The sequence below is a fragment of the Rhinopithecus bieti genome, unplaced genomic scaffold, assembly GCF_001698545.2.
Source record: "Rhinopithecus bieti isolate Rb0 unplaced genomic scaffold, ASM169854v2 scaffold_31527, whole genome shotgun sequence".
Classification (NCBI taxonomy): Eukaryota; Metazoa; Chordata; class Mammalia; order Primates; family Cercopithecidae; genus Rhinopithecus; species Rhinopithecus bieti.
The window spans coordinates 2,281,367-2,294,424 of record NW_016813959.1 but is presented as its reverse complement, the minus strand read 5'-3'; the positions used below and the strand labels follow the sequence as shown (position 1 = coordinate 2,294,424).

At 46.6% G+C, this 13,058-nt stretch overlaps 1 protein-coding gene across 2 annotated transcripts in view; it reads right to left on the bottom strand.

The window, feature by feature from the left end:
* Positions 1-5,317, bottom strand: part of DHRS7C (dehydrogenase/reductase 7C) — a 21,017-nt gene extending 15,700 nt beyond the window's left edge. For both annotated transcript variants that reach the window (XM_017849209.1, XM_017849211.1), the window contains exons 1-2: positions 5,196-5,317; positions 4,860-5,022 (exon numbers count right to left, since the gene is read on the bottom strand). In XM_017849209.1, the coding sequence (XP_017704698.1) occupies positions 4,860-5,016 (157 nt within the window). In that variant the 5' untranslated portion in view covers positions 5,017-5,022; positions 5,196-5,317. The remainder of the gene's footprint in view (positions 1-4,859; positions 5,023-5,195) is intronic.
* Positions 5,318-13,058: the final 7,741 nt, after the last annotated feature.

Genomic DNA, 13,058 nt, shown 5'->3' with positions numbered 1-13,058 from the left:
AAAAAAAAAAAAAAAAAAGTAATCAGAAAAGTCAGGAAGCACCTGATTTTTTTTTCTCAAGATGCAGAGGAAGGACTCTCCCCTCTGAATAAATTTGAGGTGGACTGTCTCACGACACTCTTGATTCATGCTTGCTCATGACGGGTTACTCACATAAGCATCCCCCTGAAAGGAAAGGAAGGATGCATTCACACAGGGTGTCCCCAAGCATGTGGGGTTCTAGGTGTATTTTGTGTTCTTTTTACTTAAAAAAAATTCTTTTCAATACATATGGCTTTTAAAACAGAATTCACTATGAGAAACTTCCGTGGGCAGCAGAAAGTCTAGCCTTCCTGCATTTCAGCTGTCATTCTGGAGCAGAATGAAGGTTGGATTTTACAAATGAGACAAGTGAGGTTCAATGGGTTGAAATGAATCACCTGGAGTCTGGCCAGCAGGGAAGCCAGGATGTGAACCCCACAGGAGTCTGACATCCAGGTGGTGAGTAACGCATTTTCCACACTAGGCTCCTCTTGGCCAATGCCCACTGCTGAGAAAGGGACACCTTGAGGGTGAGGGTGCATTTTCACTCCTCGCTCCCTCCCTCGCGTGATGATAAGCTTTTTTTTTTTTTTGAGATGGAGTTTCATTCTTGTTGCCCAGGCTGGAGTGCCGTGGCGCAATCTCGGCTCACTGCAACCTCTGCCTCCCGGGTCCAAGTGATTCTCCCGCCTCAGCCTCCCGAGTAGCTGGGATTGCAGGTGCCTGCCACTACGTCCGGCTAATTTTTGTATTTTTAGTAGAGACAGGGTTTCCCTATGTTGGCCAGGGTGGTCTTGAACTCCTGACCTTAGGTCATCTGCCTGCTTCGGTCTCCCAAAGTGCTGGGATTACAGGCCTGAGCCACCGCACCTGACCAGAGCATTATTTGCAGCAGGGCACTGGAGTAGGTGAGGGGCCTGCGAGCAGGAGCCAGATCAAATCTCTGGCGTTGGCCTTATTAGAACAGACAGCTGGGAGCATTCTTCCCCATCACGCCATTTCCCTTCTCCACTAACACGCTGCCTTGCCCAGGTGTGCCTGGGAGGCTGGAGCCCAGCGGCGTGCTCAGTGCCTCAGTGCTGCTGCAGCCAAGCCTAGAGGCACGGCTCCCAAAGAAGTCATTTCTGCTGAAACCAGGTCTTTGGTATACCCGAGTGTCCTTATTTCTGTTCTTTTATCAGCTCAGCACGTATCTCGCATTGAGCACTTTGGTACCAGGCTTTTTCTTTTTCATGCAATAAACATAAATTGAGCTCTTCTTTCTGTATTTCATCAATCTAAGATGCCATCGACGATGAGCTGTTGCCTGATTTCAGAGATAATAAATGACTTTTAATTTTAATTTTAATTTTTTGGGGGACAGGGTCTCACTCTGTCGCCCAGACTGGAGTGCTGTGGTGTGATTTCAGCTCACTGCAACCTCCGCCTCCCAGGTTCCAACGATCCTCCCACCTCAGCCTCCTGAGTAGCCGAGAATGCAGGCGCATGTCACCACACCCGGCTAAGTTTTACATTTTCTGTAGATATGGGCGGGGGGGGGGTCTTACTATGTTGCCCAGGCTGGTCTCGAACTCCTGAGTTCAAGCGATTCAGCTACCTCAGCCTCCCAAACGTGCTGGGATTACAGGTTTGAGCCACAGTGACATTTTAAAGGGTGGCCTATGGGGATTGTAAGATGCTATGGATTGAAAGACAGTCTGATTTCAGAAATGTTGAGAGAAACTGCGCCTTTGCGGTGACAACATGCAGGCAGGCTGACGTTTAGCTGTACCCTCTGAAGCAGCTCGGGTGCAGAGGTTGGGCATTCTGAAAGTCATTCTTTTTTCAAATTAATTAATCAACCAATTAATTATTAATTAATTAAAATAAATGTCGATTACTAATTAAATTCATTAAAATAAATCAATTATTAAGTTAATTAATTAAAATAAATTTATTTTTGAGATGGAGTCTCACTCTGCCACCCAGGCTAGAGTGCAGTGGCATGGTCTTGGCTCACTGCAATCTCTGTCTTTTGGGTTCAAGCAATCCTCCTGCCTCAGCCTTCCAAGTAGCTGGAATTACAGGTGAGAGCCACCATGCTCAGCTAATTTTTGTATCTTCAAGTAGAGACGGGGTTTCACCATGTTGGCCAGGCTGGTCTCAAACTCCTGACCTCAAGTGATCTGCCTGCCTTGGCCTCCCAAAGTGCTGGGATTACAGGTGTGAGCCACTGAGCCTGGCCTTGATCAACACTCTTGCTGCAGATACAGTGGGTACAATGTGACAGGATTCCTGGCTTGGCCGAATCCTGGAGGTTTGGAGCGAGGACTAGATGCCCCGACCTTTGTCTGCCTGTTTGATTTCCCTAGTAAACAACTTGGCGTGGCACGCCCTGCTGCTCCCGGTGCCACACATGGGGTTCATGCAGGTTCTATGGCAACAGGGTGTGCAGCGGCTGTGCAAAGCCTGCATCATCCTCTCAGTGCCCTGGACTTGAGACATGCAGCAGTTGGAGCCTGGAATCACTGTTGTCAGCAGCGTGGGGAGCTAGGCGTTTATTTCAGGTCACACACGTCCAGCATCTCAAGTTACTGCTAAGTACTGGAAATTTATTTTTTTCTTCTTTGCATTTCTTTCCAGGGTGGGTCAATGAGATATAGTAAAAAAAAGAACAGTGACAGTAGACACGACAAGCTAGGCCATGAGGTCCTGCAAAGGCTGTTTCCCTCATAAGATGTATTTCCTGGGTAACTGATTTGTGTCATGTGTGACTACAACTGAATGAGGTGTTTTAAAAATGAATGAGATGATTAAAACAAATACACATCTCTCAACGATCAATAAAACTGTGTTTCTACCTAATAAGACACAAAACTAGCAAGGCTACAGAAGAACTGAGCAGCCTCCCCGACCAACAGGATCAAATCCACATTTGTAGGACAATGGCAGAACGCACATTCTTTCCAAGCACTGGTGGAACCCATACCGAGATAGATCACAAAACAAACCTCAGCAAATTTGAAAGAATTGAAATCATACAGGGCGTATTCTCCAACCATGTTGGAATCAAACCGGAAAGCAATAAAACAAATTTGCAAGAACACACTTATCCAAACGAGGGCCTTCCCTGATCACATGTCACTTTTAGAGGTTATTCATTAAATACACATTTTCTGAGCATGCCAACCAAGCGTTGTGCTAGGTGCTGAGGCTGCTGGGTGAACAAAACACAGGCTCCAGCACTGGGAAGCCTGTATCTAGTGGACCTGCTGAGAAACACACAGATACAGCATGAGAAATACACTAATGTGGTATGCACTTGCAAGGGGCCAGTTAAGAAACTGGTCGCACAAGGACCATTCAAGAGGAAGGAGCAATTAAAGGTTTCAGGAAAGGCTCCAGGTAGAGGCTGTATCAGGGAATCACGTATTGCAGCTTGGTGCAATGCCAGACAAAGGTGCACCATTTGGAGAGCAAATTTTCCCCAAAGCCTTCCGTTCTGAATGGCTTTAGGTGGGCATCTCTTTTCCAGCTCTCCAGGGCAGCACACTCCCTGTTGTCTTGTGTCTGGTCTGATTGACAGATGTGTGTGCCCTGGCTTGTCCCTGAAGAAGAAGGAGTTTGAGTTTGTGTACCTCGCTCCCTTTTGAAGCAGGATATCCTCTCTGGGAATTGTGTGTGGGACTCATCTAGGGGCCACTTAGAGAGCCTAGTCTATCTGCCTTATGCTTTGTTTGTTATCTTACAAGATGCACCCGGGTTGATCACCCGCTGAAATCTAAGCCATCCTCAAAGCGTGCGGATTGGCTCGCATTGGGATGCCGAAGAGGATGAGCAGCAGGCTCTGAGAAAATTGTCAGGGAGGTTACAAACGTTCCCACGATGGCGGCACCATGCAGGTAAGTGCCCAGCCCCCCAGAGGGACTCTCAGGCGGCAATGCTCAGAACATAGTGGGCTCAATGGACACTTACTGAGTTACTAATGACTGTTGGACTGTGTGGGATCTGTGCTCTATTAAAAATAATAAAAACTACAGCAAAAGTTGTGCTAACTATATAACATATAAAGTTGTGCTACCATGGTCTGGAAGGACAGAATCAGAATTTTGCAAACTTAAGGACAATTGCAGCCCCTCATGTCATAGATGTCACCGGCAGAAGGACCCCTCTGAGGCTATATAATTCAGGGGTTGCAAATGCAAATACCTTCAATGCCAGAAAGTGCAATGATTGAAAGAACCAGGCCAAATGTGATGCAATAGGGATGGTTGGGGTCTGTGGCCCACTAGTGTGGGCATGTTTTGCCTATATGTGTTCACGATCATCATTACTAACCCTTGAGTGATATCCACTGCAGCTCCGGGTACTGTTCTAAGTGCTATACATCTATGAACTCATTTGTTCCTCACAATGGGATCGTGAGGTAGAGTCTGCTGGTATGCTTGCTTTACAGATGAGAAGTTGAAGGCAGAGAAGTGAAGTAACCAGCTAGTCATTACTGGGGCCAGGAACTGAACCCAGCTCCCGAGTCTGGGCTCACAACCAGTACGCTGCCCCAGCTAAAGGCTTTGCGTTTTCAGAATTTCTGGAAACCTCATGAAGCCAAAACAAATCACATCTGCAGACCAATTTTAGCCCTTAGGCTGTGAGTTTGCAATCCTAGATATTCCACCGCCCTCATTTTTCAGGAATCTGCAGCCTCCAAAAGATGGGAAACTTGCTGGTTAATGACAGAAGCTGGGAGAGAACACAGAATCGATCCCCTCCCACCTAGCAGGTTTGCCCACACACCACCCTGCCACCCCGCCAGTCCCTGGGGGCAGAAATGGGCACAGGTGGGAGCAAAGCCGGCTTACCCTTGCCCAGTCCTGAGATGGCATCGGTGATCACCACCACTTTGTTCTGCACAGCTGACTTTGACCACAGCCTGGACACCTCCTGATAAATGAAGAGGAGGCCACTGATTCCCAGCAGCAGCAGCAGGGGCAGCAGCAGCATAGCCATGACTCCCATCTTGTTCTGGGGGACAACGGAGTAAGAGGGGATTGGCTTTGCAAAGAGACGCTGATCAGGACCCCCAGGGCAGAGGGAAGCCCAAGGCTGCAGGGAGCTCGGCTCTGTGCAAGCCTCCAGGCTGAACACCCAGTGGGCGTGCTAATCCCCAAATGTTCAACAAATAGGAAATTACTCACTGTGTCTCCGAAAGCAAACCGAATCCAGGGGCCCTGCCCTCCCCAAAGGTTAATTACAAACTTAATTAAAATGGGTCTGCATTTTTGGAAGAAAATTCATGTGTTAAGGCCACTTGCTTGGGCCCTAATGGTTATTTATAGCTTTCAGTTGCACTAAAAGGCTGTCAGGGTAAATATAGTGTCTATTCTGATATTCAGGAACACATGCTGGCCGGGTCTGATTTCAGGGCTCTTGCCAAATCTCTCCTGGCTTGCCTGACTATTAGAGGTTTCCTCTGCGGTTTGGGGCTGAGCACGAGGGATCCAAACCTGGGATTTTCAGCACAAACATCCTTGCCCTCACTTCCGGTAACCCTCGTAATCAGGTAGTTTGGATGGATATGGCAGAAGACCATCTGGCCTTCGCTTTCTAGTTGGAGATGAAAAGCATAGAGAACTGCTAAAGAGAATGAAGCCTTTTGCAGAAAGAACCACTTGGAGGTGTGACAGGAAATATCAGAAAGAGCACACTTTTGGGGGTGTTTCTCACCTCTCTGAGCCTCAGCTTTCTTGTCTATAAAACGGGCAGGACCAGTGGGAGGACAAACCATATTGAATAGTGTTAGCCTAGCGTAGATCCCGGGCCATAGGAAGGTAACTATTGTTATCTTTAAGGATACTAAGAATTTATCCCAAATGTGAAATATTTTCATTACATAAGGAAACTCAGTAGGTTTAGAACTGGAGAGACAGAAACCCAGTTTAAGTACTGGAACCGTCCCAAACCAGAAGGCTAATCACAATCAGGTCCTAATTTGTGTGGTAAACGGCACTGAGCCAATCAGGAGTAGGACTAGCAGCAGTGTGTGTGCATGTGTGTGTGTGTGTGTGTGCAGGGGGTAAGGAAGACTGTATTTCTTTCTTGGAAATTAGAAATAACCAGGAAGATTTAAAAAGTCCCAGCATTTTATTGACATTTAATATACATATTACAAACACACGCGTAAATGTAGAGCTTGGTGAATCTTCATAGACTGAACATATTCATGTGACCAGCACACAGATCAAGAAACAGAACATTGCCAACATGCCTCATCATGTCTCTCTCCATCCCTGAGGGCTACTTCCTAACTTTCAAAAGCCTATATACAGTTTTGCCTGTATGTGCATTTTCTTTGCTCGAACTCTTGCATAAAGTTTTCTTTCTTTTTTTTTTTTTTTTTTTGAGACGGAGTCTTGCTCTGTCACCAGGCTGAGGTGCAGTGGCATGATCTCGGCTCACTGCAACCTCCACTTCCTGGGTTCAAGTGATTCCCCTGCCTCAGCCTCCCGAGTACCTGCGACTATAGGTGCCCACCACCACACCTGGCTAATTTTAGTATTTTAGTAGAGATGGGGTTTCACCATATTGGCCAGGATGATCTCGATCTCCTGACCTTGTGATCTGCCCACCTTGGCCTCCCAAAGTGCTGGGATTACAGGCATAAGCCACTGCGCCCGGCCAAGTTTTTCTTTTAATCCATTATTATCTGTGTTCAATGCTGTTGATTGGTCAAGTAAGATAGGGTTTGAGACGTGCCTGTCAGCTTTAGTGATATGGAATCATTGGTGACATTGACAGGCACCTCTGTGTGAAGACTATTGTGTGGTTTCTGCTCTCCCTCAGACTTACCGTCAGTGGCTCCGTCATGAGCCAGCCCTGCAAGATGGTTCCTGACTCATCCAAACCCTCTAGGCCTGATGCTTCAAAAGCACCTGCTTACCTGGATGTTTGGATGATGGTCTTGACAAGCCTAAAAGATGCTCCAAGCCATTAGCCTACAAGTTCCTCAGAACTTGGTTGAATAACACTAGACAACTTCAATTTTGTCTCACGCCCCTGATGATGGAGAAGAGGCAGGGCAGGACGGTGGGTTCTTCGTCATGGAATTATGTTTGAATTTGGACAAAGTTCCCTGGGAGCTTTAGCTGAACTAATGAAAACTGAGGTCTACTCAGGGGCATGGGGCTTTAGATTTTTCTTTCTTTTTTTTTTTGAGACGGAGTTTCACTCTCGTTGCCCAGGCTGGAGTGCAGTGGCACGATCTCGGCTCACTGCAACCTCTGCCTCCTGGGTTCAAGCGATTCTCTTGTCTCAGCCTCCCAAGTTGCTGGGATTACAGGTGCCCGCCACCATGCCCGGCTAATTTTTGTATTTTTAGTAGAGACAGGTTTCATCATCTTGGCCAGGCTGGTCTCAAACTCCTGACCTCATGATCCACCCACCTCGGTCTCCCAACGTGCTGGGATTACAGGTGTGGGCCACTGTGCCTGGCCAAATTACAGTCTTTTCTAATTCAAGAATTGAGAACTAAGACTGACCAGGATGAATGCATATTTGGAGTTGGAGGCCATCCTGGAAACCCTGGGAGGAGAAAGCGAAACTCTAGATCAGAGTTAGTCCCAGCCCACCTTCTCCTCTGGGGCCTCTTCAGTCTCCTTGGTCCCAAGCAGAACCACACCTAGATTCAAATTGCAGATCTTGAAGCCTCAGCACCTGCTCAACTCTGTATCAGAGAAAAATCCTCCCTCAATGGACTCCGTCCAGCTTTCTTTCTCCCCATAAAATGCCCCAGGCCCCTGCCCTGTGACAGCCTCACCTAGGGAGGGGAGGGGGAGAGGATTTGTCTCCCACTCTGACAGATGAGGCTGTGTCGTGAATCAACCCTGCGAGGTGGTTCCTGACCCACTCGAACTCCCTAGACTTTATGATCCACCCAAATTCCCTAGACTTTAAGCTTTGAAAGTCTGGAGTCGGATGGCCCTGAGTCTGAATCTCAGTGCTGCTTCTGACTTGTGTGTGGCTTCAGGCACGCAGCTAAACCTTCAGAATCTGATGGCCATTGGATGGAAGTAGGAACACTCATATTATTACCCTCCTCACACCACTGTGTAGAATTAGAATGTAACAGGTGATGTGTACAGCACCTTTCCTAGGCCTGGCCCATTGCTGGGGCTGACAGCTTCTGTTTCTCCTTTCTTCCTAGCCCTTTCATTCCTGGTCTGTGTTGTTTCTCCTCATTGCCTTTCCTTATTGAAAGTCAAGTTCCACTCCTGAGGACACTGGACAGATTTGGGGAAGGACTGGTCAATAGTTTTGGAGGCTACTCTTACGGAATATAGAAAAATGACATCACTATACCATCCCCTGCTGGTCTTCGAAGTGCAGTAATGTTCCTGGAACTCATAGGTAAAGGATGCGAAGGCTAAATAAGGTAATGTGTGCACACACTTTTTTTCCTTTTAGAGACAGGATCTCACTCTGTGCCTAGGCTACAGAGAAGTGGTACAATCATTGCTCAATGTAGCCTCTATTTCACGGGCTTAAGTGATCCTCCCACCTCAGCCTCCAGAGTAGCTGAGACTACAGGGATGCCACCACACCTGGCTGATGTTTTTGTTTTATTTTATTTTATTTTATTTTATTTTATTTTATTTTATGAGAGGGCATCTCAGTCTGTGGCCCAGGCTGGGGTGCAATGGTGCAATCTCGGCTCACTGCAACCTCTGTCTCCCAGGTTCAAGTGATTCTCCTGCTTCAGCCTCCTGAGTAGCTGGGATTACACGCATGCGCCGCCACCATGACTGGCTAACCTTTGTATTTTTAATTTTTTAATTTATTTTTATTTTTTAGTACACATGGAGTTTTACCATGTTGGGCAGGCTGGTCTTGAACTCCTGACCTCAAATGATCCATCTGCCTCGGTCTCCCAAAGTGCTGGGATTATAGGTGTGAGCCACAGCCCCTGGCCCTTGATGTTTTTATTTTTATTTTTTGTAGATACGATGTTTTGCTTTGTTGCCCAGGCTGGTCTGGAGCTCCTGGTCTCAAGTGATCCTCCTACCTCAGCCTCCTAAAGCACTCATATTACAAACACGTATGAGCCACTGTGCCTGACCCTACTTATGCTTTTATAAACAGTAAACAGTTGGGTCGATATCATCCCTTGTCTCCGCCCTGCATGTTCCCCAGATGAAATACAGGTCCCGTTAGCAGTGTCTTCTTCCCATCAGGACCAGCACTTGCTTTGCTGCATGAAGCCGCTTCTACTTCTTACCTCCTTTTGGAAGAGTGGGTGCTCTCCATCTTTGGGGGTGTTTGTGTATAGGTGGCAGGGGGCTTGTAGCGGAGGAAGCAAGGATGAGATGAGAGGGTGGGTTGTTGGACTAGCCTGACTTCTTAAAAATGTGTCTGAGGGCCGGGAGCGGTGGCTCGTGCTTGTAATCCCGGCACTTTGGGAGGCCGAGGCAGACGGATTGCGAGGTCAGGAGATTGAGACCATCCTGGCTAAAATGGTGAAACCCTGTCTCTACTAAGAATACAAAAAATTAGCCAGATGTCGTGGCATGCGCCTGCAGTCCCAGGTACTCTGGGGGCTGAGGCAGGAGAATCGTTTGAACCCGGAAGGCGGAGGTTGCAGTGAGCTGAGATCGCACCACTGCACTCCAGCCTGGGTGACAGAGCAAGACTTCATCTCAAAAAAAAAACAAAACAAAACGCGCGCGTGTGTGTGTGTGTGTGTGTGTGTGTGTGTCTGATGTGTCTGAGATATTATTTACCCTTAAACAGAAGGAGATTCTGAGGACATTACGCTGAGTGAAACAAGCCAGCCACAAAAAGACAAGCACTGTGTGATTCCACTTCTGCGAGGTACCCAGAGTAGTCACAATCATAGAGACAGAAAGTAGAATGGTGGGTGCCAGGCACTGAGAGGAGGAAGGATGTGAAGTTAGTATGGAGTTTCAGTTTTGCAAGATGAGAACTTTTGTGGATGGATGATGGTGATGCTTGCACAAAAATAATGAAGGTGGTAAATTTTATGTTTTGTGTATTTTACCACAATTTAAAAAAAAAATGGAAAAAATGGTCTTACCTCCTTTGAAGAGACAATCCCGGTAGAAGACGATGCCATTCATGTGATTCAAATTGCAATCCTACAAGACAATTTCATATGTATGGATACATCTGCATTTAATACATATGCACAACTATGCAAAGGAATGGTGCACACAATTCCTGGATGGTGGTTACTTCCTGGGAGAGAGTGAGGAAGAAGGGATGGTGAGGGGGACTTATGTGAGGCATTAGTGCTATCTCATACATTTCACTCCTTTTCTTTTTTTCTTAGTTATTTATTTATTTTACTGTAAGTTCTGGGATACATGTGCAGAACGTGCAGGTTTGTTACATAGGTATACATGTGCCATGGTGGTTTGCTGCACCTATCAACCCCTCATCTAGGTTTTAAGTCCCACATGCATTAGGTATTTGTCCTAATGCTCTCCCTCTCCTTGCCCCCTACCCTGCGACTGGCCCTGGTGTGTGATGTTCTCCTCCCTGTGTCCATGTGTTCTCGTTGTTCAATGAGACAAAAATTGTCCCTATTTTTTGTAGAGAGTGGGGGTCTCCCTGTGTTGTCCAGGCTGGTTGTGAACTCCTGCTCAGGGCATTCTCCCACTGTATCCTCCCAAAATGCTGGGATTACAGGCGTGAGCCACTGCACCTGGTCTCTTTTCTTTTTAAAAAGAGAGATCTGTGGCAACTCTGACAGTATTTACTTCTGTCATAATTTCCTTATATTAAATAGTTTTCTATATATTGAAATATTTCATAATTGAAAAGAAAAAATAAAATAGTCGGAGAGAGAACATTAGAAACAGATGGATCCTGGCATTTTTCCTATTTACCTGTCCTCCCAAATGCTCTTGTTTTTAAATTTCTTTTCTTTCTCTCTCTCTCTTTCTTTCTCTTTCTTTCTTTCTTTCTTTCTTTCTTTCTTTCTTTCTTTCTTTCTTTCTTTCTTTCTTTCTTTCTTTTCTTTCTCTCTCTCTCTCTTTCTCTCTCTCTCTCTTTCCTTCTTTCTTCTTCTTCTTCTTTTTTTTTTGAGATAGAGTCTCACTCTATTGCCCAGACTGGAGTGCAGTGGCATGATCTCGGCTCACTGCAACCTCCGCTTGCCGGGTTTAAGTGATTCTCCTGCCTCAGCCTCCCGAGTAGCTGGGACTACAGGCACGCGCGCCACCATGCTTGGCTAATGTTTGTATTTTTAGTAGAGACTGGGTTTCACCATGTTGGCCAGGCTGGTCTTGAACTCCTGACCTCAGGTGATCTGCCTGCCTCAGCCTCTCAAAGTGCTGGGATTGCAGGCATGGGCCACTGCGCCTAGCTAATGTTTGTATTTTTAGTAGAGACAGGGTTTCACTATGTTGGTCAGTCAAATTGCTCGTTTTCTTTTCTCCCAGATTTTCACTGTGCGGATGATGGCTCCTTCCTGCATCATGTGGCAACTCAAAAAAAAAAACCAAAACCAAAAACAAAAAAAAAAGCCTGAGTTCCTCATGCCCCACCTTTATATTCTGTCGTTCAGATGCAATGCAGACTTAAACACGAGTGACTGGTGATGCTGGTCAGCATCTACATGATTGAAACGTCCTTTAACCTTCAGATAATTTGGCAATTTTCCGATCTTTCCACAACCCCCCACCTCACCCCACCTGCCACACCACACTAACTTGTTTCTATAGCTGGCCCCTTGAGGGCAGGCAGAGCCTGTGTCTCCCGTGCCTCCCGCATCATGCTTTACGTACATATATTCTTCAGAGGCGTTTAATGAGTCCAAAATATTTACATGAGCAAACCTAATTCCTGTCTCATTAAATAGGCTAACTGATGTTTTCCTAGTCTTCAGAGAAGTCCCTATCAGCCCAGATGGTTCCAAGGGGGTTCACCAGAAAAGCAGTTATGCTGTCAGTGTCGTGTGGATGCTGAGCCAGTCTAATAAGTTTAGGGCTGAATTCGTGAATTCTGGAAAAATAGTTGGCTTCCTGGGGTCAGACTACTGCATTCTCAGTTCTTCCTCTGTGAATATCTTGTTCATTCCTGCCCAGCCATCTTGAGTCAGCCGCCATCTTTCTTTGCTGCCTTGTAAGAGGAAACATGGACTCTTGCTCCTGAGTTCCCCAAACCTGGTTGGGGAAGATCACTGAGGACCAGAGCTGGCTCCATTTAATGATGGGTTTGTTGTTTAGAACAATGGACACCCTGGAGACTGCCTCGTCTGTGGGTGTAATAAGTAGACCATAGACCTGGACAACTGACCTCAGCAGGCATTGTCTTTCCCAGAAATGAAAGGGGTTTTGATTCCTTCCTTCCAGGAGAAATGGCACAGTTCCCAGAACATTGTAAACACCTGATAAAATTCACTGACTGATTCTCTGAGGACCGATGACTTTCAGGCTAAAAATGATTGGCGGGTTTGCACTCACTTGATCCTGCCTTTCTCTCAGACATGGTCACTGAGCCTTTCACCAGTGCTTCCCCAACTCACTGACAAAGACTCAGACCCCGCAACGTCTCTTTGTCACCCACAGGACCTAACAGTGCTTTGCACCCAGGAGATGCTAGCAGTGAATCTTTCCATTCCATAAGTAAGTGCCGGGCATAATTCTCAGATCATAATTCTCTTCACATATACTAACACACTTAGTCCTCACAGCTCTTAAAATAGGAAGGAGGGCCAGGTGGGGTGGCTCAAACCTATAATACCAGGACTTTGGGAGGCCGAGGCGGGGGGATCACCTGAGGTCAGGAGTTCAAGACCAGCCTGGCCAACATGGCGAAATCCCATTTCTACTAAAAATACAAAAATTAGCCAGACGTGGTGGCAGGCACCTGTAATCCTAGCTACTCGGGAGACTGAGGCAGGATGATCACTTGAACCTGGGAGGTAGAGGTTGCAGTGAGCCGAGGTCATGCCACTGCACTCCAGCCTAGGTGACAGAGCGAGACTGTCTCAGAAAAAAAAAAAAAAATGGGAGGATTGTTTTTACAGGTAACAAAACTGA